Source organism: Doryrhamphus excisus, linkage group LG15, assembly GCF_037039965.1.
Source record: "Doryrhamphus excisus strain RoL-2023G ecotype Guam linkage group LG15, RoL_Dexc_Guam_v1.1, whole genome shotgun sequence".
In the NCBI taxonomy this organism is placed as follows: Eukaryota; Metazoa; Chordata; class Actinopteri; order Syngnathiformes; family Syngnathidae; genus Doryrhamphus; species Doryrhamphus excisus.
In genome coordinates, this window is record NC_136371.1 from 18,586,206 (window position 1) to 18,613,645 (window position 27,440).

Sequence of the window (27,440 nt, forward strand, 5' to 3'; positions counted from 1 at the left end):
GTGCCAAAAACGCAGAACTACAGCACACATCTTTCTTAAAGGGCCACGCTTGGCCTGAAACATGACGCACTTTCCGGAAACAGATGAAGCACGGACGGCCGGAAGCCCCGCCCGGCACGCTATCGAGAGGTTTCAAATAAAAGAGGGACGGCCTGAGGGCAACCTGCTTCTTACGCACCTGCACTCACACGCAATAAAGTGTGAGTAGTAAGTATGCAAACTCTCTGTACTCTTTGTACACGCTATTAAAACATTATAATTGTGAAAAGGCTTTAAGTGACCTTTAAACGGCATACATTGAGCTAGCTTAAGTAGCACATGGCCTTCAACGTCAGAGGCTCATATTCAAAAAACTAAAGCAGACAGCAGGCTGAATTCTATATAGTTTGAAAGCATATTGACTGCGCTTTCCCTCCTTTTTTTGTTTTACAGAACTCCCTTCTCTGGCAGGAGGCTGGTCCACCGGTCACACCTGTAATTGATTGCAGCAGCTACTAACAGTGAACATGGCCACCTTGTGCCATGCCATTCTGCGCATGCGTCAGAGGATCGTTTGAGCTCAGACTTCCCAAGGCGAAGTTCGAGGGCGCCATGTTTTCACGGGAAGACGATGGAAGACGACGTGGACAGTCGTTTAACAAGGAAATTCATCGATGTGGAGCCATATGGGTAGGTCATATGCTTATCTGACTTGTTTTCTGTCACCTTTCCTGTTCCTGTTCAATGTTTACGTCAGTGTCATAATGTGACATACGCGACGTTAGCATTAGCTTACCTTTAGCCTGCCAGCTAGCTAAGCTGTTAGCCAGCTAGCTGCCAGCTGTTCTGCCAGCCAGCTAGCCGGTTGCAGAACAGGAGATTTTTATGTTTATTAAATGTGTAAGGATTCGTCCCTTTTATATATGTTATGTTATTATTTTGGCAGCAGCAGTGTCCTCTAAGCCATGGGAACCGCGTGTAGCTTAAACATTTGTTGAAGTATGCTAGCGACCTGAGTCTTGTGGATACCGTCGGGGAGCGGGAGTTTTTGTTTGTGACAAGTATTCCATGGAAGTGAATTTTGGAACTTTAATTTCACCTATACACATACACCATCTCTAGACACCTGGGGTGAAGGACGCGCCACAGAGAGGCCGCCGCCGGGGTCAAGGTGGCCAACCCCTACAGAAGGTAACGTTACAATATGTATATGGTTATTTGAATCTGGAAATGGCAGTTTAGCCTTTTAAGTTTTATTGATTTAATGAGTTGGATAATGGAGTTCCTCAACGATATCCCGTTGTGAGGAAACAAAGAGTTTTGTTTAGGTTAGGTTTCAAGACACAGATGAAAAATTTGTATTAACCCATAGATGCATAAGTGGGTCAAAAATGACCCAGTCAGGTTGTTTTCTTGAAATATCTTCATAATGATTTTTTTTATCATTTCATATTCCAGTTATTCCGAAAAAAACATGTTTTTAATATAATACCATTCAAATTTTTAACTTACCTTTTATACATTTCAAGAAAGATGGACTCTTATGGAAGAGTGTAGGGTCCAGTCACTCATGCATCTTAGGGTTAAGAACTAAGTTGATTTTGAGTGTTTTGTTTAAAAAAACAAAACAAAAAAACCCCAACAAATATTGTCAAGCAGCTTTGTCGTTTGGACTACTAACCATTGTGATGATTTTAGATTTTGTAGTTGCCATAATTGAAATGATTTCTCCATCCATTTAACAGAATACTGAAGGATGTTGACGCTCAAGAATTTGGTCCCAACAGCTTAGACAAGGTAAGATTACAGTACAGCTGTTGAATGACACCAACATGGTTTAGTTATTCATTCATTTTCTATGTCTCTTATCCTCACTAGGGTGGGGGTATGCTGGAGCCTGATTTGGGGCGAGAGGCGGGGTACACCCTGGACCGGGGGCCAGCCAATCCCAGGGCACATACAGTGCATCCGGAAAGTATTCACAGCGCTTCACTTTTTCCACATTTTGTCAAGTTACAGCCTCATTCCCAATTGTATTAATTTAATCTCTTACCTCAAAATACTCCATTATGACAATGTGAAAAAGTTTTTTTTTGAATTTATTAAAAATAGAAAACAAAAAAATCACATTTACATAAGTATTCACAGCCTTTGCCATGAAGCTCAAAATTGAGCTCAGGAGAACTGTCTGTAGACCTGCGAGACAGGATTGTCTTGAGGCACAAATCTGGGGAAGGATACAGAAACATTTCTGCTGCTTTGAAGGTCTCAATGAGCACAGTGGCCTCCATCCCTACAGTGAAGCATGGTGGTGGCAGCATCATGCTGTGGGGATGTTTTTCAGCAGCAGGAACTGGCAGACTAGTCAGGATAGAAGGAAAAATGAATGCAACAATATATAGAGATATCCTGGATGAAAATATTGCTGCATTCATTTTTCCTTCTATCCTGACTAGTCGAATAATGGGGGCCACTGTGCTCATTGGGACCTTCAAAGCAGCAGAAATGTTTCTGTATCCTTCCCCAGATTTGTGCCTCAAGACAATCCTGTCTCGCAGGTCTACAGACAGTTCTTTTGACTTCATGCTTGGTGTTTGTGCTCTGACATGCACAGTCAACTGTGGGACCTTATATAGACAGTTATTGTATTTCCAAATCATGTCCAATCAACAGAATTTACTGCAGGTGGACTCCAATTGAGTGTATAGTAGACACCAAACGTCCAGAAGGAGGCGACTGGCACACTAGTGTGGGAAGTCCATACCTGCATGAGGAAAGTGGAAGTCAAAAAATAATCATTCTAACAATACGATTCCCAATTAAGGGAATAAAATCCCAGGTCTTTGGTTTAGTTATGAAATGTTGAATTAATTTCACAGGTGCCTCAACCTGTGGCTGTGTTGTTTTTGTGCACCGTCATCTGGAAGTAAATACAGCTTTACTACAAATGCAGTGAAGCTGTTCTGGTTTGAAATAATGTTTTGTAGAAGATGTGTTAAGATCATTTCATTCAAAGAAGGCCATCTTAAAAAAATACTACACAATCATATTAGAAAAGTGGTGTAGGTGGTAGCTTAAATCATGTAAATATTACTTACGATTGGCTCCAAATAAAGTCAGGGAAAACTAGTTAAACAATCCTGAAAAGCGAGTACATTTATATGGATTTTGAAGTAGATTCAAAGGTAGTTTGGGGTCAAATTTACTAGCAAAGAGTACCTTTTTCATTCAAAAAAAGTAAATTTGACCAGAGTATTTCCCAAGGAAAAGTTGCTTGGGAATTGTGCGTGCAAATTGTTACCTAGCTTTTCTCAAGTAAATGGCACTCCAAATTTTTTTTCAGTGTACTGCCCAGTGGACCGCGACCTCCTCCAGCTGTTTTTGGGAGTTCTTTTGTCTCTGGACTGCTCCATGGTATGCCTTCTGCCCCCATCGCCTTGCTTTTCCTTTTTTGGACTGCACTAATGAATACAGATATTCTGGCTGCCACATGAATTACATGTGCAGCATTCTCCATCCATTTAACAGAATACTGAAGGATGTTGACGCTCAAGAATTTGGTCCCAACAGCTTAGACAAGGTAAGATTACAGTACAGCTGTTGAATGACACCAACATGGTTTAGTTATTCATTCATTTTCTATGTCTCTTATCCTCACTAGGGTGGGGGTATGCTGGAGCCTGATTTGGGGCGAGAGGCGGGGTACACCCTGGACCGGTGGCCAGCCAATCCCAGGGCACATACAGTGCATCCGGAAAGTATTCACAGCGCTTCACTTTTTCCACATTTTGTCAAGTTACAGCCTCATTCCAAATTGTATTAATTTAATCTCTTACCTCAAAATTCTACACAAAATACTCCATTATGACAATGTGAAAACGTTTTTTTTTTTACTTTTTTGAATTTATTAAAAATAGAAAACAAAAAAATCATATTTACATAAGTATTCACAGCCTTTGCCATGAAGCTCAAAATTGAGCTCAGGTGCATCTTTTTTCCACTGATCATCCTTGAGATCTTTCTACAGCGTAATTGGAGTCCACCTGCAGTAAATTCAGTTGATTGGACATGATTTGGAAATATAATAACTGTCTATATAAGGTCCCACAGTTGACTGTGCATGTCGGAGCACAAACGGCAAGCATGAAGTCAAAAGAACTGTCTGTAGACCTGCGAGACAGGATTGTCTTGAGGCACAAATCTGGGGAAGGATACAGAAACATTTCTGCTGCTTTGAAGGTCCCAATGAGCACAGTGGTCCCCATTATTCGACTAGCCAGGATAGAAGGAAAAATGAATGCAGCAATATTTTCATCCAGGATATCTCTATATATTGTTGCATTCATTTTTCCTTCTATCCTGACTAGTCTGCCAGTTCCTGCTGCTGAAAAACATCCCCACAGCATGATGCTGCCACCACCATGCTTCACTGTAGGGATGGAGGCCACTGTGCTCATTGGGACCTTCAAAGCAGCAGAAATGTTTCTGTATCCTTCCCCAGATTTGTGCCTCAAGACAATCCTGTCTCGCAGGTCTACAGACAGTTCTTTTGACTTCATGCTTGGTGTTTGTGCTCTGACATGCACAGTCAACTGTGGGACCTTATATAGACAGTTATTGTATTTCCAAATCATGTCCAATCAACAGAATTTACTGCAGGTGGACTCCAATTGAGTGTATAGTAGACACCAAACGTCCAGAAGGAGGCGACTGGCACACTAGTGTGGGAAGTCCATACCTGCATGAGGAAAGTGGAAGTCAAAAAATAATCATTCTAATAATACGATTCCCAATTAAGGGAATAAATCCCAGGTCTTTGGTTTAGTTATGAAATGTTGAATTGATTTCACAGGTGCCTCAACCTGTGGCTGTGTTGTGTTTTTGTGCACAGCCATCTGGAAGTAAATGCAGTGAAGCTGTTCTGGTTTGAAATGTTTTGTAGAAGATGTGTTAAGATCATTTCATTCAAAGAAGGCCATCTTAAAAAATACTACACAATCATATTAGAAAAGTGGTGTAGGTGGTAGCTTAAATCATGTAAATATTACTTATAAATTGCTCCAAATAAAGTCAGGGAAAACTAGTTAAACAATCCTGAAAAGCGAGTACATTTATATGGATTTTGAAGTAGATTCAAAGGTAGTTTGGGGTCAAATTTACTAGCAAAGAGTACCTCTTTCATTCAAAAAAAGTAAATTTGACCAGAGTATTTCCCAAGGAAAAGTTGCTTGGGAATTGTGCGTGCAAATTGTTACCTAGCTTTTCTCAAGTAAATGGCACTCCAAATTTTTTTTCAGAGCACTGCCCAGTGGACCGCGACCTCCTCCAGCTGTTTTTGGGAGTTCTTTTGTCTCTGGACTGCTCCATGGTATGCCTTCGCCCCCATCGCCTTGCTTTTCCTTTTTTGGACTGCACTAATGAATACAGATATTCTGGCTGCCACATGAATTACATGTGCAGCATTCTCCATCCATTTAACAGAATACTGAAGGATGTTGACGCTCAAGAATTTGGTCCCAACAGCTTAGACAAGGTAAGATTACAGTACAGCTGTTGAATGACACCAACATGGTTTAGGTTATTCTATGCTTTACAGTGTCAAAACCTTTTTTCAAGTCGAAGATTGGTTTGAAATTGGAAACGGACAAGGATCTACGTTCTTATATATTGAATGACAGCTGATGCCTTCCATACACAAGGAAAAACTGCCGCAGAAATTGAGAGAGTGAGATTTGTGGTTACAGGAGTTATTGATGTACAATTGAGTTCTTTCAACATAAAAGTATCAATGTATCAGTATTGAGAAGAGCACCGCCATCCTCCTTTATCTACACTTTATTGTCCGATTCACAAGAAAAATTATGTCACACACTTACAGTATATTAAAGACAGGTTGTAGAATTTGATATGGTTGGAATCATTTAGAACATTCATGTAGAACGCAAATGATATTAAATATATATGTATAAATATCAAATATTGCAGTGTAAATAAATAAAAATAAACATGAATTAGAGAAAAGAAATCCATTCCATTATCAAGTGGTTGAAATAATTGTCATGTTTCTCAACATGCAGGCTGAAGGTCAAACTGAAGGACATAATTGATTCTCAGTACACGGATCAGGTATGGAAACGGCTTATATTATTGTCATTGAATTGTTCAAGCATTCAAAGGATTGTGTGTGTTTTATGTATCAGTGTATCAGTACACGCTCAGTGATGTCAAGTCAGGTCGCGTTCACCTGATCCTGGAATGGCTTCCAACAGCCTCGGAGGCAGACCAACTGGATAAGGGGGGTGCTTCCAGAAGAAGAAAAAGCGTACTAATGCTTCATTCAACTATAAAAAATACTAATATCGAACCATTCTCTTCAGATTCTCAAGTTCTACTCCAGGCAGTCCTACCAGAACAAAGCCGTTCCATCTGTGGGACTTTTGTTTGTCTTCATCGAACAAGCAGATGGTTTACCAGTAAGTGAGTCGAGGAGGTACTGAGGAGGCATGATCTGTGTTTTATTATGACCCATGTGGCGTGTCAACAGGTGGAAAAGAGTGGAAAAGAGCCAAAAGTGGGAGCGGATATGCTTCTTGGAAAAACATCCCACAAAACTACTGTGAGACTACTAAGCGTGGCAACTAGCCAAATAATAACCAGGGTATTGGCATCCGGGACTAACACGTCCATCTTTGCTGTAGGTGTGTGATCGCACGACATCACCTCAGTGGAATGAGGCGTTCTGCTTCCTGGTTCATGACCCTAGAGAAGAGAATGTTGTTGTCAAGGTAAGTTAACAATATTATTTTTAGTATTTCCACCATGTGATATCAACAAACTTGACTTGTATTACTACCTTTACACTTTGTTTCTCCAGCTCTCTCACAGCTGGACGTTGCCCATGGGTTCCTTAGTCGTCCCAATCAGAGAGCTGCTCTCGGAACCAGAACTGGTCCTGGATCAGTGGTTCCATCTGGATGGCGCCTCCCCAGAGAGTCAGATTCTTCTTCGAGCTGAACTCAAGGTAGGCGATCTCTCATTCTAGTCTTAACTTGCACCAGACTTCACATGCAATTGTTGCAGATGCTGATTCCGAGCAAATGTCCTCGTGGTGATCATGAGGCTAAATTCACTTCCAAAGACTCCGACCGCTCGACTGAGCAGCAGAAACGGGAGGCAGATGTGATGCAAAAGTGAGCGCTGCGTATATCCAAGCACACTAGTCTCAGGTCTTATTTGGTTTTCATGCTACATTGGGTTCTTAGGTCAAGTTTGGTGGACACTCCGGTAGAAACTCTTTTCTATGTCTGCCAATCAACCATTTTCCTGGTGGTGTGCCGATGACGCTGGACCAGTTGCTTTTGGCTCCCGCCGATTGAGCCGGACATAGAGCTGTCGAAGCTGATGTCCGCCAGTATATCTTCCCATTGGCCTTTTTCCGCAGGTGACTCCCTTGGTGGCGTAAGTAGTGGGGCGTCGTCAAGCAAATTCTGACTCCCAACAGCAAAGGGCCTATGTGGTCCGAGTTGGTAGGGGACCGGGGGGTAACCGATTCCCCTCGCGCCATCTGATCCAAGAGCAGGGACAGCTGGTCACCGTAATCGTCGGATTCCTCTCCCGGTGGCTGACCTTGGTCGAGGTTTTTCTCTTTCCTCGTGCGTTTGCGCTGGGTGCTGACCCAGGGGGTAGCGCTGGAGTCTCAGGGGTTTTGTCCTTCGGCGGTAAGGATGTTTTGCAGGTCTTGCAGGTCTTGGGATGAGGATACCTCTGGTTCTGTTTGGATACCGGCATCCAGGCAGGCCCCGGCAACTGTTGGATCGAGCCGAGAACGAAGAGAAGTGGTTGGGATGGATGGCCTTCCGGCGTCCCAGAGGTGGAGGGTTCCCAGAGGTGGAGGGTTCCTCCAAATCTTGTTCCAATCCTTGGATGTCAGGGTTTGTCGGTGGCGGATCTTCGTTTTGTGCGGGTGGTTTTACAGGTTCATATTCCTGGATTCTATTTTTCAATTTCTCTAGGGTTCTCAACGGAAAGCGAATTCTGACTCCCAATGCCGAAGGGCCTCTGTGGCCTGGGTTGGTGGGGGAGTGGGGGGAACCGATTCCCCTCGCGCCATCAGATCCAAGAGCAGGGACAGCTGGTCACCGTAATCGTCGGATTCCTCTCCCGGTGGCTGACCTTGGTCGAGGTTTTTCTCTTTCCTCGTGCGGTAGCGCTGGAGTCTCAGGGGTTTTGTCCTTCGGCGGTAAGGATGTTTTGCAGGTCTTGGGATGAGGATTTACAGGTTTTACAGGTTTTACAGGGTTCACAGGGTTCATATTCCTGGATTCTATTTTTCAATTTCTTAGGGTTCTCAACGGAAAGCGAATTCTGACTCCCAACGCCGAAGGGCCTCTGTGGCCTGGGTTGGTGGGGGAGTGGGGGGAACCGATTCCCCTCGCGCCATCAGATCCAAGAGCAGGGACAGCTGGTCACCGTAATCGTCGGATTCCTCTCCCGGTGGCTGACCTTGGTCGAGGTTTTTCTCTTTACTCGTGCGGTAGCGCTGGAGTCTCAGGGGTTTTGTCCTTCGGTGGTAAGGATGTTTTGCAGGTCTTGGGATAAGGATTTACAGGTTTTACAGGTTTTACAGGTTTTACAGGTTTTACAGGTTTTACAGGTTTTACAGGTTTTACAGGTTTTACAGGTTTTACAGGGTTCACAGGGTTCATATTCCTGGATTCTATTTTTCAATTTCTTAGGGTTCTCAACGGAAAGCGAATTCTGACTCCCAACGCCGAAGGGCCTCTGTGGCCTGGGTTGGTGGGGGAGTGGGGGGAACCGATTCCCCTCGCGCCATCAGATCCAAGAGCAGGGACAGCTGGTCACCGTAATCGTCGGATTCCTCTCCCGGTGGCTGACCTTGGTCGAGGTTTTTCTCTTTACTCGTGCGGTAGCGCTGGAGTCTCAGGGGTTTTGTCCTTCGGCGGTAAGCATGTTTTGCAGGTCTTGGGATGAGGTTTTACAGGTTTTACAGGTTCATATTCCTGGATTCTATTTTTCAATTTCTTAGGGTTCTCAACAGAAAGCGAATTCTGACTCCCAACGCCGAAGGGCCTCTGTGGCCCGGGTTGGTGGGGGGAACCGATTCCCCTCGCGCCATCAGATCCAAGAGCAGGGACAGCTGGTCACCGTAATCGCCGGATTCCTCTCCCGGTGGCTGACCTTGGTCAAGGTTTTTCTCTTTCCTCGTGCGTTTGCGCTGGGTGCTGACCCAGGGGGTAGCGCTGGAGTCTCAGGGGTTTTGTCCTTTGGCGGTAAGGATGTTTTGCAGGTCTTGGGATGGAATGAGGGCACCCAAGTTTGTTTGGCTTGGGGGTCTCAACGGAAAGCTTGCAGCTGAATTTGTGTAGGCAGAAGTCGGTTCTATGTTTATACGACCTTTCGTTGGGGAGTTACTGGCGAAAAACGTCGCCCATTGAGATTGCATTGTTGGAAGCAGCAGTCCATTAAAGTGACCACGAGATGGTGGTATTTACCGAGTAGAATAGCATTACTTTAAAGTGACCCCTAGTTGGCAGTACATAGCAAGTAGAAATAGCAGCCCCCCCCCTCCCTCACCCCCTGCCTTCCTCATTTGGGCCCAGCCTTCCACACCCCAGTCCCCGAGCCCCCCCAGCCTTCTACATTTAGGCCCAGCCTCCCCCGTCCCACACCCCAGCCCCCCACTCCCTCGCCCCAGCCCCCCCAGCCTTCTTACACTTGTGCCCAACCTGTGGAGGGCAGTAATACGCCTTGGAGCGTTGAAACAAAAGAGGAAGACAGACTGGCAGAGAATGGTGGTATCAACGGACCAGCTAACCGAAGGAAACATGAGTAGTCTGCGCTGCGCCGTTGGGTAAGTAGTCAACATAGATCTCGTTTGAATGTTTGGGTTAGGGTTTTAGGGCTATGGTTGGAGGAGGGTTTTAGGGCCGAGTTAGGGCTGGCTAGGGCGAGTTGGGGCCAGGGCTCTTTAGGGCTGGCTAGGGCGAGTTAGGGCGAGTTGGGGCCAGGGCTGGCTAGGGCGAGTTGGGGCTAGGGCGAGTTGGGGCCAGGGCTGGCTAGGGCGAGTTGGGGCCAGGGCTGGCTAGGGCGAGTTGGGGCCAGGGCTCTTTAGGGCTGGCTAGGGCTCGTTAGGGCCAGATATAAATTTGACCATCCATTTAACAGAATACTGAAGGATGTTGACGCTCAAGAATTTGGTCCCAACAGCTTAGACAAGGTAAGATTACAGTACAGCTGTTGAATGACACCAACATGGTTTAGTTATTCATTCATTTTCTATGTCTCTTATCCTCACTAGGGTGGGGGTATGCTGGAGCCTGATTTGGGGCGAGAGGCGGGGTACACCCTGGACCGGTGGCCAGCCAATCCCAGGGCACATACAGCGCATCCGGAAAGTATTCACAGCGCTTCACTTTTTCCACATTTTGTCAAGTTACAGCCTCATTCCAAATTGTATTAATTTAATCTCTTACCTCAAAATACTCCATTATGACAATGTGAAAAAGGTTATTATATTTCCAAATCATGTCCAATCAACTGAATTTACTGCAGGTGGACTCCAATTGACTGTATAGTAGACACCAAAAGTCCAGAAGGAGGCGACTGGCACACTAGTGTGGGAAGTCCATACCTGCATGAGGAAAGTGGAAGTCAAAAAATAATCATTCTAATAATACGATTCCCAATTAAGGGAATAAATCCCAGGTCTTTGGTTTAGTTATGAAATGTTGAATTAATTTCACAGGTACCTCAACCTGTGGCTGTGTTGCGTTTTTGTGCACCGTCATCTGGAAGTAAATACAGCTTTAGTACAAATGCAGTGAAGCTGTTCTGGTTTGAAATAATGTTTTGTAGAAGATGTGTTAAGATCATTTCATTCAAAGAAGGCCATCTTAAAAAATACTACACAATCATATTAGAAAAGTGGTGTAGGTGGTAGCTTAAATCATGTAAATATTACTTATAAATTGCTCCAAATAAAGTCAGGGAAAACTAGTTAAACAATCCTGAAAAGCGAGTACATTTATATGGATTTTGAAGTAGATTCAAAGGTAGTTTGGGGTCAAATTTACTAGCAAAGAGTACCTCTTTCATTCAAAAAAAGTAAATTTGACCAGAGTATTTCCCAAGGAAAAGTTGCTTGGGAATTGTGCGTGCAAATTGTTACCTAGCTTTGCTCAAGTAAATGGCACTCCAAATTTTTTTTCAGTGTACTGCCCAGTGGACCGCGACCTCCTCCAGCTGATTTTGGGAGTTCTTTTGTCTCTGGACTGCTCCATGGTATGCCTTCTGCCCCCATCGCCTTGCTTTTCCTTTTTTGGACTGCACTAATGAATACAGATATTCTGGCTGCCACATGAATTACATGTGCAGCATTCTCCATCCATTTAACAGAATACTGAAGGATGTTGACGCTCAAGAATTTGGTCCCAACAGCTTAGACAAGGTAAGATTACAGTACAGCTGTTGAATGACACCAACATGGTTTAGGTTATTCTATGCTTTACAGTGTCAAAACCTTTTTTCAAGTCGAAGATTGGTTTGAAATTGGAAACGGACAAGGATCTACGTTCTTATATATTGAATGACAGCTGATGCCTTCCATACACAAGGAAAAACTGCCGCAGAAATTGAGAGAGTGAGATTTGTGGTTACAGGAGTTATTGATGTACAATTGAGTTCTTTCAACATAAAAGTATCAATGCCCAATCTGCATCTTTTGTTTTAGAATATTTAATCCTTAATCCATTTGTAGAAAGCTTGCTGGCCACAGTAAAGTAGCAACTCGTCACATTATGAATACATGTACCAGATGATAAATGATGAGTTTTGTTGCTCCATCAGGTTACATCTGGAGGTGTTTGATAAAGACATGGACATGAAGGATGACTTTATGGGAAGGTACTGCTTCCAGTACACATTAGTAGTGTTGTTATTATCGATACTGTCACATACTGCAACTGCTTGATAATACTGCTTACTACCTCCAGCGCAGCGATGCCAGTATTGAGAAGAGCACCGCCATCCTCCTTTATCTACACTTTATTGTCCGATTCACAAGAAAAATTATGTCACACACTTACAGTATATTAAAGACAGGTTGTAGAATTTGATATGGTTGGAATCATTTAGAACATTCATGTAGAACGCAAATGATATTAAATATATATGTATAAATATCAAATATTGCAGTGTAAATAAATAAAAATAAACATGAATTAGAGAAAAGAAATCCATTCCATTATCAAGTGGTTGAAATAATTGTCATGTTTCTCAACATGCAGGCTGAAGGTCAAACTGAAGGACATAATTGATTCTCAGTACACGGATCAGGTATGGAAACGGCTTATATTATTGTCATTGAATTGTTCAAGCATTCAAAGGATTGTGTGTGTTTTATGTATCAGTGTATCAGTACACGCTCAGTGATGTCAAGTCAGGTCGCGTTCACCTGATCCTGGAATGGCTTCCAACAGCCTCGGAGGCAGACCAACTGGATAAGGGGGGTGCTTCCAGAAGAAGAAAAAGCGTACTAATGCTTCATTCAACTATAAAAAATACTAATATCGAACCATTCTCTTCAGATTCTCAAGTTCTACTCCAGGCAGTCCTACCAGAACAAAGCCGTTCCATCTGTGGGACTTTTGTTTGTCTTCATCGAACAAGCAGATGGTTTACCAGTAAGTGAGTCGAGGAGGTACTGAGGAGGCATGATCTGTGTTTTATTATGACCCATGTGGCGTGTCAACAGGTGGAAAAGAGTGGAAAAGAGCCAAAAGTGGGAGCGGATATGCTTCTTGGAAAAACATCCCACAAAACTACTGTGAGACTACTAAGCGTGGCAACTAGCCAAATAATAACCAGGGTATTGGCATCCGGGACTAACACGTCCATCTTTGCTGTAGGTGTGTGATCGCACGACATCACCTCAGTGGAATGAGGCGTTCTGCTTCCTGGTTCATGACCCTAGAGAAGAGAATGTTGTTGTCAAGGTAAGTTAACAATATTATTTTTAGTATTTCCACCATGTGATATCAACAAACTTGACTTGTATTACTACCTTTACACTTTGTTTCTCCAGCTCTCTCACAGCTGGACGTTGCCCATGGGTTCCTTAGTCGTCCCAATCAGAGAGCTGCTCTCGGAACCAGAACTGGTCCTGGATCAGTGGTTCCATCTGGATGGCGCCTCCCCAGAGAGTCAGATTCTTCTTCGAGCTGAACTCAAGGTAGGCGATCTCTCATTCTAGTCTTAACTCGCACCAGACTTCACATGCAATTGTTGCAGATGCTGATTCCGAGCAAATGTCCTCGTGGTGATCATGAGGCTAAATTCACTTCCAAAGACTCCGACCGCTCGACTGAGCAGCAGAAACGGGAGGCAGATGTGATGCAAAAGTGAGCGCTGCGTATATCCAAGCACACTAGTCTCAGGTCTTATTTGGTTTTCATGCTACATTGGGTTCTTAGGTCAAGTTTGGTGGACACTCCGGTAGAAACTCTTTTCTATGTCTTATCCTCACTAGGGTTGGGGTATGCTGGAGCCTGATTTGGGGCGAGAGGCGGGGTACACCCTGGACCGGTGGCCAGCCAATCCCAGGGCACATACAGTGCATCCGGAAAGTATTCACAGCGCTTCACTTTTTCCACATTTTGTCAAGTTACAGCCTCATTCCAAATTGTATTAATTTAATCTCTTACCTCAAAATACTCCACTCCACTAATGAACTGCACTAATGAATACAGATATTCTTGCTGCCACATGAATTACATGTGCAGCATTTTTGGTAGGTTGAGCGTTGTTGCGCTTCCACCTGAATTGGCATCAGCTGTTGGGGCTCGATTGCGAGGCGGTGCCAGGGTTATTGATGGGTCTTGGCGTCACCGGGGCGCTCATTGTTCCTTGCTGTTCACCTGTCGAGGCTGTGTTGGCGCGCTCCGGTGGCGGGCTCTGGTCTGTCGTGCCATCAGCAGCGTATGTGAAAGGTAGGCATAAAATTACTGGGCGTGTACCGGTGACGGTGCATCATGTGACCGCAGCCATGGTTGTTTTAATTTGCAGCGGGGTTGGTTGTTGAGGACCTGGCGTGCATTTTGGAGGGCTTGCAGGAAGTGCAGTGTCAGCCTCTTGAGGCTAGGATTGCACTGGCTGTGTGTTAAGCTACCTTTGCTCCGGTAAGCTGCCGATGCTTTAAACAAGCAGAAAGCTAACTTTAGCACCACATGTTGTCTGTCTCAAAGTTAAATGATCTGGTTAGATAATTATTTTTCTTTTTTGTGGTTAGCACAGAGAGGTTGTCACGTTCCGGCTTGGGAGCTTTACGGCACGACCCCAGGATGCAGAGATGAGGACCCAATAGCAGGTAAAAAGGCATTTATTGTTGATACTATGCAGCAGACCAACGCACTAGCATGTTCAACAGAGAAAACAACATCAATGACCCAACAAAGAAAGGAGCGCGCACCTGAACCAAATAGGCATCACAAATAATGAGAAACAGGTGCGGGAGATAATGGACATCAACTGAAAACACAGCAGAGCAACACAGGAAGGAAATACAAAACAAGGGCATGAACGAGGAACTGAGGAAAACTAAGAGCTGTCACAAGGGGGTGACAGACGTTAAACTATTTGTTGGCAAATTCAGGTTCAACATTCAGTGTGTGTGTGTAAAATGTTGCAGATTGAATAGTTTAACAGGCTAACACACATAATATTGTTTGAAGCAATGTCGGTGTGTTCTGTTGTACTTTGCTAGCTCTGACAGAGGTTTAAACTTCAAAAGTGGTGCCCTGTCTAATATTTTGTGTATGTGTTTTCAGGTTGCTGCAACGAACGTGACTCGGCACTGTAAGTTCTGTTCAGCTTTTTTTTTTACCACTAGAACATCTATTTAAACACTGTAGATTGCAGCACAACCACTTTTCAAAAATGAGCCCCCTCCCATGCCTCCATGATGATTGCATGTGCACATTTCAGACACTTGGTGCACTGAGTAGTCACCTGTCAAGATATCATACTTAATTGTGACTTTTTAGTGTCCTTTATGCACATCTGAGCAACCATTTTCAGTCTGTACTCCTCAGTCACATAAGATCACACTTAAAAAAGAACGAGACAGAGGTATAGTATATAAAATAATTATCTAACCAGATCATTTAACTTTTAAATAGACACAACACATGGTGCTAGAGTTAGCACAAATGTCTACTCTTCATTGAACGCCATAAAAGTAGAGTGCACCAAGGGAGTCTTGCATCAGACTTTTCTAGTGACATTGTCTTTGAGCATACTCACAATCAACATGCTTTCGGCTGGCTATATTTTCCTAATAACACGGTATCTATAGACATTAACTGTAGATACTGTACAAGGTGAGCTGATCCAAGAGCAGCCCCAGTCCTGTTTTTGTGAATGATTATATTTTGTTGTTGTTGACATGTGCTGGCAATTTGCTCCTCATGTGCTGGAATGTTGTTGACAAATGGTATGACGTTATTGTACATTTTTAGCGCGCGCGCTTTTATTTTGAATTTCTTTCAAACCCCGCCGACGGCAGCAGTGCGCTTTCGTCACTGGTGAGTAGCATGTCTTTATCTCTATCATGTAATATTCTCGTATTAAACCAACATTACCACAGACGTATTGTGAGCTAAGCCAATGGTAAATTTGCAAAAGTGCCTGTTTGAACTGTGCTAATGTTCTAGCTAACAAGTGTTTTGGCTAACCTTCTAGCTAACAAATGGTTTAGCTAACGTTTATAGTTAGTTAAACCTGGTTTAGTTAGTTAAATAAACAAAGGTGCAGTAGTACTATGGTGCCAGATATTGACCCCAGTCATTTAAGTAGGGACATTTTTTTTGGTCTTGTTTATGATAGTGTTACTCAACAGCTTGATGTGTTGCTTTCAGGGATTCAATGAGTTTAATTATCATCTCATCAGTTGATGTGTGTGAGTGCATATGTCATAACTTAGAAGAGAGTTAGGAGTCTTAGGAGAGAAAAAGTCACCCATTGTTGAACATCTATGCTGGCTGTACAGTCATAGCTAGTATATAGTTTGTGCTAAAATTGTGAATTTGACCTGAAATTGTATTTTACAGTTGGTGGGTGAATGTTGACCACAAAGCATTTACCTGTGCAAAAACAATAATTATAGGAAGTGTCCCTTGTTAACTTCTCTCAACCATTGTCTTCCTGTCCCATTTAGAATTGTCCAGATCACACTGCCAGAAAGTGTTCTTTGCCACGCGAGTCATTGAAATGTATTAGTTTGCCACATTTGCACAATGTACATGTTGTCAGTTTGTGCTCATCTGTCATTTTCAGTTCTGATATTACTGCACTTGCAAGCTCAAATTGTAGTAGGCCATGTGACGTGCATGATGACCACTAGTTGGCGGTACATACCAAGTAGAAACAGCAGTAGATTACAGTGACCCCTATTTTTGTATTTATATATCTATAAATATATAATATAATTATATATATTTTTGTATTAACCACAAGTGATGATCCCCCGTTGACAACCAGGGTTAGGGTCCGGGGTTGGAGTCAGGGGTTAGGATGAACTGAAGTGTTTGTGCTGTCTTCTACAGGCTGGATGAAGGCCAGCCTTGCTAGCGCTCTCCACTCACACCAGGCCTGTGGGGCAAAAACAGTATCTGCAGCTTCAACTCTGGGTTCTTCTCCCCGTCTTAACCAATGGAAGGGTTAGGATGCACTGAAATGTTCATGCTGTCTTCTCCTGACAATAGTCACAAGTTAGCAAAGGTGGGGTGTTTGTGCTTCCAGGTTCTTCTGTTGATCCCGAAGGACAACACCAGTTTTTCCACCTTTGTGGGAACGATTGCGTTGGCAAGAAGATCCTTGGCATTCCTGAAGGTGTCCCCCGGAAAGCTGTCCACCTGCAGGTCTGGGAAGTCATTTGGTGGAAACTGGAATCTCCCAGGATGACGAATCTCTTCCGCACGGCAAGTTGCCAATCAACCATTTTCCTGGTGGTGTGCCGATGACGCTGGACCAGTTGCTTTTGGCTCCCGCCGATTGAGCCGGACATAGAACTGTCGAAGCTGATGTCCGCCAGTATATCTTCCCATTGGCCTTTTTCCGCAGGTGACTCCCTTGGTGGCGTAAGTAGTGGGGCGTCGTCAAGCAAATTCTGACTCCCAACAGCAAAGGGCCTATGTGGTCCGAGTTGGTAGGGGACCGGGGGGTAACCGATTCCCCTCGCGCCATCTGATCCAAGAGCAGGGACAGCTGGTCACCGTAATCGTCGGATTCCTCTCCCGGTGGCTGACCTTGGTCGAGGTTTTTCTCTTTCCTCGTGCGTTTGCGCTGGGTGCTGACCCAGGGGGTAGCGCTGGAGTCTCAGGGGTTTTGTCCTTCGGCGGTAAGGATGTTTTGCAGGTCTTGCAGGTCTTGGGATGAGGATACCTCTGGTTCTGTTTGGATACCGGCATCCAGGCAGGCCCCGGCAACTGTTGGATCGAGCCGAGAACGAAGAGAAGTGGTTGGGATGGATGGCCTTCCGGCGTCCCAGAGGTGGAGGGTTCCCAGAGGTGGAGGGTTCCTCCAAATCTTGTTCCAATCCTTGGATGTCAGGGTTTGTCGGTGGCGGATCTTCGTTTTGTGCGGGTGGTTTTACAGGTTCATATTCCTGGATTCTATTTTTCAATTTCTCTAGGGTTCTCAACGGAAAGCGAATTCTGACTCCCAACGCCGAAGGGCCTCTGTGGCCTGGGTTGGTGGGGGAGTGGGGGGAACCGATTCCCCTCGCGCCATCAGATCCAAGAGCAGGGACAGCTGGTCACCGTAATCGTCGGATTCCTCTCCCGGTGGCTGACCTTGGTCGAGGTTTTTCTCTTTACTCGTGCGGTAGCGCTGGAGTCTCAGGGGTTTTGTCCTTCGGCGGTAAGGATGTTTTGCAGGTCTTGGGATAAGGATTTACAGGTTTTACAGGTTTTACAGGTTTTCACAGGTTTTCACAGGTTTTCACAGGTTTTCACAGGTTTTCACAGGTTTTCACAGGTTTTCACAGGTTTTCACAGGTTTTCACAGGTTTCACAGGTTTCACAGGTTTCACTTTCTTAGGGTTCTCAACGGAAAGCGAATTCTGACTCCCAACGCCGAAGGGCCTCTGTGGCCCGGGTTGGTGGGGGAGTGGGGGGAACCAATTCCCCTCGCGCCATCAGATCCAAGAGCAGGGACAGCTGGTCACCGTAATGGTCGGATTCCTCTCCCGGTGGCTGACCTTGGTCGAGGTTTTTCTCTTTACTCGTGCGGTAGCGCTGGAGTCTCAGGGGTTTTGTCCTTCGGCGGTAAGCATGTTTTGCAGGTCTTGGGATGAGGTTTTACAGGTTTTACAGGTTCATATTCCTGGATTCTATTTTTCAATTTCTTAGGGTTCTCAACAGAAAGCGAATTCTGACTCCCAACGCCGAAGGGCCTCTGTGGCCCGGGTTGGTGGGGGAGTGGGGGGAACCGATTCCCCTCGCGCCATCAGATCCAAGAGCAGGGACAGCTGGTCACCGTAATCGCCGGATTCCTCTCCCGGTGGCTGACCTTGGTCAAGGTTTTTCTCTTTCCTCGTGCGTTTGCGCTGGGTGCTGACCCAGGGGGTAGCGCTGGAGTCTCAGGGGTTTTGTCCTTTGGCGGTAAGGATGTTTTGCAGGTCTTGGGATGGAATGAGGGCACCCAAGTTTGTTTGGCTTGGGGGTCTCAACGGAAAGCTTGCAGCTGAATTTGTGTAGGCAGAAGTCGGTTCTATGTTTATACGACCTTTCGTTGGGGAGTTACTGGCGAAAAACGTCGCCCATTGAGATTGCATTGTTGGAAGCAGCAGTCCATTAAAGTGACCACGAGATGGTGGTATTTACCGAGTAGAATAGCATTACTTTAAAGTGACCCCTAGTTGGCAGTACATAGCAAGTAGAAATAGCAGCCTCCCCCCTCCCTCACCCCCTGCCTTCCTCATTTGGGCCCAGCCTTCCACACCCCAGTCCCCGAGCCCCCCAGCCTTCTACATTTAGGCCCAGCCTCACCCGTCCCACACCCCAGCCCCCCACTCCCTCGCCCCAGCCCCCCCAGCCTTCTTACACTTGTGCCCAACCTGTGGAGGGCAGTAATACGCCTTGGAGCGTTGAAACAAAAGAGGAAGAAGACAGACTGGCAGAGAATGGTGGTATCAACGGACCAGCTAACCGAAGGAAACATGAGTAGTCTGCGCTGCGCCGTTGGGTAAGTAGTCAACATAGATCTCGTTTGAATGTTTGGGTTAGGGTTTTAGGGCTATGGTTGGAGGAGGGTTTTAGGGCCGAGTTAGGGCTGGCTAGGGCGAGTTGGGGCCAGGGCTCTTTAGGGCTGGCTAGGGCGAGTTAGGGCGAGTTGGGGCCAGGGCTGGCTAGGGCGAGTTGGGGCTAGGGCGAGTTGGGGCCAGGGCTGGCTAGGGCGAGTTGGGGCCAGGGCTGGCTAGGGCGAGTTGGGGCCAGGGCTCTTTAGGGCTGGCTAGGGCTCGTTAGGGCCAGATATAAATTTGACCATCCATTTAACAGAATACTGAAGGATGTTGACGCTCAAGAATTTGGTCCCAACAGCTTAGACAAGGTAAGATTACAGTACAGCTGTTGAATGACACCAACATGGTTTAGTTATTCATTCATTTTCTATGTCTCTTATCCTCACTAGGGTGGGGGTATGCTGGAGCCTGATTTGGGGCGAGAGGCGGGGTACACCCTGGACCGGTGGCCAGCCAATCCCAGGGCACATACAGCGCATCCGGAAAGTATTCACAGCGCTTCACTTTTTCCACATTTTGTCAAGTTACAGCCTCATTCCAAATTGTATTAATTTAATCTCTTACCTCAAAATACTCCATTATGACAATGTGAAAAAGGTTATTATATTTCCAAATCATGTCCAATCAACTGAATTTACTGCAGGTGGACTCCAATTGAGTGTATAGTAGACACCAAAAGTCCAGAAGGAGGCGACTGGCACACTAGTGTGGGAAGTCCATACCTGCATGAGGAAAGTGGAAGTCAAAAATAATCATTCTAATAATACGATTCCCAATTAAGGGAATAAATCCCAGGTCTTTGGTTTAGTTATGAAATGTTGAATTAATTTCACAGGTACCTCAACCTGTGGCTGTGTTGCGTTTTTGTGCACCGTCATCTGGAAGTAAATACAGCTTTAGTACAAATGCAGTGAAGCTGTTCTGGTTTGAAATAATGTTTTGTAGAAGATGTGTTAAGATCATTTCATTCAAAGAAGGCCATCTTAAAAAAAATACTACACAATCATATTAGAAAAGTGGTGTAGGTGGTAGCTTAAATCATGTAAATATTACTTATAAATTGCTCCAAATAAAGTCAGGGAAAACTAGTTAAACAATCCTGAAAAGCGAGTACATTTATATGGATTTTGAAGTAGATTCAAAGGTAGTTTGGGGTCAAATTTACTAGCAAAGAGTACCTCTTTCATTCAAAAAAAGTAAATTTGACCAGAGTATTTCCCAAGGAAAAGTTGCTTGGGAATTGTGCGTGCAAATTGTTACCTAGCTTTTCTCAAGTAAATGGCACTCCAAATTTTTTTTCAGTGTACTGCCCAGTGGACCGCGACCTCCTCCAGCTGTTTTTGGGAGTTCTTTTGTCTCTGGACTGCTCCATGGTATGCCTTCTGCCCCCATCGCCTTGCTTTTCCTTTTTTGGACTGCACTAATGAATACAGATATTCTGGCTGCCACATGAATTACATGTGCAGCATTCTCCATCCATTTAACAGAATACTGAAGGATGTTGACGCTCAAGAATTTGGTCCCAACAGCTTAGACAAGGTAAGATTACAGTACAGCTGTTGAATGACACCAACATGGTTTAGGTTATTCTATGCTTTACAGTGTCAAAACCTTTTTTCAAGTCGAAGATTGGTTTGAAATTGGAAACGGACAAGGATCTACGTTCTTATATATTGAATGACAGCTGATGCCTTCCATACACAAGGAAAAACTGCCGCAGAAATTGAGAGAGTGAGATTTGTGGTTACAGGAGTTATTGATGTACAATTGAGTTCTTTCAACATAAAAGTATCAATGCCCAATCTGCATCTTTTGTTTTAGAATATTTAATCCTTAATCCATTTGTAGAAAGCTTGCTGGCCACAGTAAAGTAGCAACTCGTCACATTATGAATACATGTACCAGATGATAAATGATGAGTTTTGTTGCTCCATCAGGTTACATCTGGAGGTGTTTGATAAAGACATGGACATGAAGGATGACTTTATGGGAAGGTACTGCTTCCAGTACACATTAGTAGTGTTGTTATTATCGATACTGTCACATACTGCAACTGCTTGATAATACTGCTTACTACCTCCAGCGCAGCGATGCCAGTATTGAGAAGAGCACCGCCATCCTCCTTTATCTACACTTTATTGTCCGATTCACAAGAAAAATTATGTCACACACTTACAGTATATTAAAGACAGGTTGTAGAATTTGATATGGTTGGAATCATTTAGAACATTCATGTAGAACGCAAATGATATTAAATATATATGTATAAATATCAAATATTGCAGTGTAAATAAATAAAAATAAACATGAATTAGAGAAAAGAAATCCATTCCATTATCAAGTGGTTGAAATAATTGTCATGTTTCTCAACATGCAGGCTGAAGGTCAAACTGAAGGACATAATTGATTCTCAGTACACGGATCAGGTATGGAAACGGCTTATATTATTGTCATTGAATTGTTCAAGCATTCAAAGGATTGTGTGTGTTTTATGTATCAGTGTATCAGTACACGCTCAGTGATGTCAAGTCAGGTCGCGTTCACCTGATCCTGGAATGGCTTCCAACAGCCTCGGAGGCAGACCAACTGGATAAGGGGGGTGCTTCCAGAAGAAGAAAAAGCGTACTAATGCTTCATTCAACTATAAAAAATACTAATATCGAACCATTCTCTTCAGATTCTCAAGTTCTACTCCAGGCAGTCCTACCAGAACAAAGCCGTTCCATCTGTGGGACTTTTGTTTGTCTTCATCGAACAAGCAGATGGTTTACCAGTAAGTGAGTCGAGGAGGTACTGAGGAGGCATGATCTGTGTTTTATTATGACCCATGTGGCGTGTCAACAGGTGGAAAAGAGTGGAAAAGAGCCAAAAGTGGGAGCGGATATGCTTCTTGGAAAAACATCCCACAAAACTACTGTGAGACTACTAAGCGTGGCAACTAGCCAAATAATAACCAGGGTATTGGCATCCGGGACTAACACGTCCATCTTTGCTGTAGGTGTGTGATCGCACGACATCACCTCAGTGGAATGAGGCGTTCTGCTTCCTGGTTCATGACCCTAGAGAAGAGAATGTTGTTGTCAAGGTAAGTTAACAATATTATTTTTAGTATTTCCACCATGTGATATCAACAAACTTGACTTGTATTACTACCTTTACACTTTGTTTCTCCAGCTCTCTCACAGCTGGACGTTGCCCATGGGTTCCTTAGTCGTCCCAATCAGAGAGCTGCTCTCGGAACCAGAACTGGTCCTGGATCAGTGGTTCCATCTGGATGGCGCCTCCCCAGAGAGTCAGATTCTTCTTCGAGCTGAACTCAAGGTAGGCGATCTCTCATTCTAGTCTTAACTCGCACCAGACTTCACATGCAATTGTTGCAGATGCTGATTCCGAGCAAATGTCCTCGTGGTGATCATGAGGCTAAATTCACTTCCAAAGACTCCGACCGCTCGACTGAGCAGCAGAAACGGGAGGCAGATGTGATGCAAAAGTGAGCGCTGCGTATATCCAAGCACACTAGTCTCAGGTCTTATTTGGTTTTCATGCTACATTGGGTTCTTAGGTCAAGTTTGGTGGACACTCCGGTAGAAACTCTTTTCTATGTCTTATCCTCACTAGGGTTGGGGTATGCTGGAGCCTGATTTGGGGCGAGAGGCGGGGTACACCCTGGACCGGTGGCCAGCCAATCCCAGGGCACATACAGTGCATCCGGAAAGTATTCACAGCGCTTCACTTTTTCCACATTTTGTCAAGTTACAGCCTCATTCCAAATTGTATTAATTTAATCTCTTACCTCAAAATACTCCACTCCACTAATGAACTGCACTAATGAATACAGATATTCTTGCTGCCACATGAATTACATGTGCAGCATTTTTGGTAGGTTGAGCGTTGTTGCGCTTCCACCTGAATTGGCATCAGCTGTTGGGGCTCGATTGCGAGGCGGTGCCAGGGTTATTGATGGGTCTTGGCGTCACCGGGGCGCTCATTGTTCCTTGCTGTTCACCTGTCGAGGCTGTGTTGGCGCGCTCCGGTGGCGGGCTCTGGTCTGTCGTGCCATCAGCAGCGTATGTGAAAGGTAGGCATAAAATTACTGGGCGTGTACCGGTGACGGTGCATCATGTGACCGCAGCCATGGTTGTTTTAATTTGCAGCGGGGTTGGTTGTTGAGGACCTGGCGTGCATTTTGGAGGGCTTGCAGGAAGTGCAGTGTCAGCCTCTTGAGGCTAGGATTGCACTGGCTGTGTGTTAAGCTACCTTTGCTCCGGTAAGCTGCCGATGCTTTAAACAAGCAGAAAGCTAACTTTAGCACCACATGTTGTCTGTCTCAAAGTTAAATGATCTGGTTAGATAATTATTTTTCTTTTTTGTGGTTAGCACAGAGAGGTTGTCACGTTCCGGCTTGGGAGCTTTACGGCACGACCCCAGGATGCAGAGATGAGGACCCAATAGCAGGTAAAAAGGCATTTATTGTTGATACTATGCAGCAGACCAACGCACTAGCATGTTCAACAGAGAAAACAACATCAATGACCCAACAAAGAAAGGAGCGCGCACCTGAACCAAATAGGCATCACAAATAATGAGAAACAGGTGCGGGAGATAATGGACATCAACTGAAAACACAGCAGAGCAACACAGGAAGGAAATACAAAACAAGGGCATGAACGAGGAACTGAGGAAAACTAAGAGCTGTCACAAGGGGGTGACAGACGTTAAACTATTTGTTGGCAAATTCAGGTTCAACATTCAGTGTGTGTGTAAAATGTTGCAGATTGAATAGTTTAACAGGCTAACACACATAATATTGTTTGAAGCAATGTCGGTTCATATTCAGGTTCATATTCCTGGATTCTATTTTTCAATTTCTCTAGGGTTCTCAACGGAAAGCGAATTCTGACTCCCAATGCCGAAGGGCCTCTGTGGCCTGGGTTGGTGGGGGAGTGGGGGGAACCGATTCCCCTCGCGCCATCAGATCCAAGAGCAGGGACAGCTGGTCACCGTAATCGTCGGATTCCTCTCCCGGTGGCTGACCTTGGTCGAGGTTTTTCTCTTTACTCGTGCGGTAGCGCTGGAGTCTCAGGGGTTTTGTCCTTCGGCGGTAAGGATGTTTTGCAGGTCTTGGGATAAGGTTTTACAGGTTTTACAGGTTTTACAGGTTTTACAGGTTTTACAGGTTTTACAGGTTTTACAGGTTTTACAGGTTTTACAGGTTTTACAGGTTTTACAGGTTTCACAGGTTTCACAGGTTTCACAGGTTTCACAGGTTTCACAGGTTTCAATTTCTTAGGGTTCTCAACGGAAAGCGAATTCTGACTCCCAACGCCGAAGGGCCTCTGTGGCCCGGGTTGGTGGGGGAGTGGGGGGAACCAATTCCCCTCGCGCCATCAGATCCAAGAGCAGGGACAGCTGGTCACCGTAATGGTCGGATTCCTCTCCCGGTGGCTGACCTTGGTCGAGGTTTTTCTCTTTACTCGTGCGGTAGCGCTGGAGTCTCAGGGGTTTTGTCCTTCGGCGGTAAGCATGTTTTGCAGGTCTTGGGATGAGGTTTTACAGGTTTTACAGGTTCATATTCCTGGATTCTATTTTTCAATTTCTTAGGGTTCTCAACAGAAAGCGAATTCTGACTCCCAACGCCGAAGGGCCTCTGTGGCCCGGGTTGGTGGGGGAGTGGGGGGAACCGATTCCCCTCGCGCCATCAGATCCAAGAGCAGGGACAGCTGGTCACCGTAATCGCCGGATTCCTCTCCCGGTGGCTGACCTTGGTCAAGGTTTTTCTCTTTCCTCGTGCGTTTGCGCTGGGTGCTGACCCAGGGGGTAGCGCTGGAGTCTCAGGGGTTTTGTCCTTTGGCGGTAAGGATGTTTTGCAGGTCTTGGGATGGAATGAGGGCACCCAAGTTTGTTTGGCTTGGGGGTCTCAACGGAAAGCTTGCAGCTGAATTTGTGTAGGCAGAAGTCGGTTCTATGTTTATACGACCTTTCGTTGGGGAGTTACTGGCGAAAAACGTCGCCCATTGAGATTGCATTGTTGGAAGCAGCAGTCCATTAAAGTGACCACGAGATGGTGGTATTTACCGAGTAGAATAGCATTACTTTAAAGTGACCCCTAGTTGGCAGTACATAGCAAGTAGAAATAGCAGCCTCCCCCCTCCCTCACCCCCTGCCTTCCTCATTTGGGCCCAGCCTTCCACACCCCAGTCCCCGAGCCCCCCAGCCTTCTACATTTAGGCCCAGCCTCCCCCGTCCCACACCCCAGCCCCCCACTCCCTCGCCCCAGCCCCCCCAGCCTTCTTACACTTGTGCCCAACCTGTGGAGGGCAGTAATACGCCTTGGAGCGTTGAAACAAAAGAGGAAGAAGACAGACTGGCAGAGAATGGTGGTATCAACGGACCAGCTAACCGAAGGAAACATGAGTAGTCTGCGCTGCGCCGTTGGGTAAGTAGTCAACATAGATCTCGTTTGAATGTTTGGGTTAGGGTTTTAGGGCTATGGTTGGAGGAGGGTTTTAGGGCCGAGTTAGGGCTGGCTAGGGCGAGTTGGGGCCAGGGCTGGCTAGGGCGAGTTGGGGCCAGGGCTGGCTAGGGCGAGTTGGGGCTAGGGCGAGTTGGGGCCAGGGCTGGCTAGGGCGAGTTGGGGCCAGGGCTCTTTAGGGCTGGCTAGGGCTCGTTAGGGCCAGATATAAATTTGACCATCCATTTAACAGAATACTGAAGGATGTTGACGCTCAAGAATTTGGTCCCAACAGCTTAGACAAGGTAAGATTACAGTACAGCTGTTGAATGACACCAACATGGTTTAGTTATTCATTCATTTTCTATGTCTCTTATCCTCACTAGGGTGGGGGTATGCTGGAGCCTGATTTGGGGCGAGAGGCGGGGTACACCCTGGACCGGTGGCCAGCCAATCCCAGGGCACATACAGCGCATCCGGAAAGTATTCACAGCGCTTCACTTTTTCCACATTTTGTCAAGTTACAGCCTCATTCCCAATTGTATTAATTTAATCTCTTAGCTCAAAATACTCCATTATGACAATGTGAAAAAGGTTATTATATTTCCAAATCATGTCCAATCAACTGAATTTACTGCAGGTGGACTCCAATTGAGTGTATAGTAGACACCAAAAGTCCAGAAGGAGGCGACTGGCACACTAGTGTGGGAAGTCCATACCTGCATGAGGAAAGTGGAAGTCAAAAAATAATCATTCTAATAATACGATTCCCAATTAAGGGAATAAATCCCAGGTCTTTGGTTTAGTTATGAAATGTTGAATTAATTTCACAGGTACCTCAACCTGTGGCTGTGTTGCGTTTTTGTGCACCGTCATCTGGAAGTAAATACAGCTTTAGTACAAATGCAGTGAAGCTGTTCTGGTTTGAAATAATGTTTTGTAGAAGATGTGTTAAGATCATTTCATTCAAAGAAGGCCATCTTAAAAAATACTACACAATCATATTCAAATAAAGTCAGGGAAAACTAGTTAAACAATCCTGAAAAGCGAGTACATTTATATGGATTTTGAAGTAGATTCAAAGGTAGTTTGGGGTCAAATTTACTAGCAAAGAGTACCTTTTTCATTCAAAAAAAGTAAATTTGACCAGAGTATTTCCCAAGGAAAAGTTGCTTGGGAATTGTGCGTGCAAATTGTTACCTAGCTTTTCTCAAGTAAATGGCACTCCAAATTTTTTTTCAGTGTACTGCCCAGTGGACCGCGACCTCCTCCAGCTGTTTTTGGGAGTTCTTTTGTCTCTGGACTGCTCCATGGTATGCCTTCTGCCCCCATCGCCTTGCTTTTCCTTTTTTGGACTGCACTAATGAATACAGATATTCTGGCTGCCACATGAATTACATGTGCAGCATTCTCCATCCATTTAACAGAATACTGAAGGATGTTGACGCTCAAGAATTTGGTCCCAACAGCTTAGACAAGGTAAGATTACAGTACAGCTGTTGAATGACACCAACATGGTTTAGTTATTCATTCATTTTCTATGTCTCTTATCCTCACTAGGGTGGGGGTATGCTGGAGCCTGATTTGGGGCGAGAGGCGGGGTACACCCTGGACCGGTGGCCAGCCAATCCCAGGGCACATACAGTACATCCGGAAAGTATTCACAGCGCTTCACTTTTTCCACATTTTGTC

The 27,440-nt window shown here is 45.0% G+C and overlaps 1 protein-coding gene and 3 long non-coding RNA genes across 5 annotated transcripts; all 4 read left to right on the plus strand.

Moving 5' to 3' along the window:
- The first annotated feature begins 615 nt into the window (after positions 1–615).
- Positions 616–1,878, plus strand: LOC144901788 (uncharacterized). The gene is made up of 4 exons (XR_013629898.1): positions 616–669; positions 1,102–1,170; positions 1,725–1,776; positions 1,858–1,878. It is a non-coding gene; the product is annotated as an uncharacterized LOC144901788 (long non-coding RNA).
- Positions 1,879–14,293: 12,415 nt separating this feature from the next.
- On the plus strand, positions 14,294–17,855 carry LOC144901737 (uncharacterized). The gene is made up of 3 exons (XR_013629823.1): positions 14,294–14,362; positions 14,823–16,712; positions 16,795–17,855. It is a non-coding gene; the product is annotated as an uncharacterized LOC144901737 (long non-coding RNA).
- Positions 17,856–18,254: 399 nt separating this feature from the next.
- LOC144901796 (extended synaptotagmin-1-like) lies at positions 18,255–22,275 on the plus strand. Its single transcript, XM_078796835.1, has 9 exons — positions 18,255–19,239; positions 19,554–19,783; positions 20,600–20,670; positions 20,764–20,836; positions 21,235–21,291; positions 21,675–21,723; positions 21,975–22,070; positions 22,142–22,213; positions 22,255–22,275. Exons 5-9 carry the CDS (start codon positions 21,263–21,265, stop codon positions 22,273–22,275), a joined length of 267 nt encoding a protein of 88 aa, XP_078652961.1. The 5' UTR covers positions 18,255–19,239; positions 19,554–19,783; positions 20,600–20,670; positions 20,764–20,836; positions 21,235–21,262.
- A 2,474-nt stretch (positions 22,276–24,749) lies between these two features.
- On the plus strand, positions 24,750–27,402 carry LOC144901774 (uncharacterized). Of its 2 annotated transcripts, none has more exons than XR_013629862.1 (6): positions 24,750–25,733; positions 26,002–26,053; positions 26,135–26,231; positions 26,991–27,061; positions 27,176–27,227; positions 27,309–27,402. It is a non-coding gene; the product is annotated as an uncharacterized LOC144901774 (long non-coding RNA). The 2 variants fall into 2 exon arrangements; XR_013629861.1 differs by having other exon boundaries at positions 27,155–27,227; positions 27,309–27,396.
- The last annotated feature ends 38 nt before the right edge of the window (positions 27,403–27,440 follow it).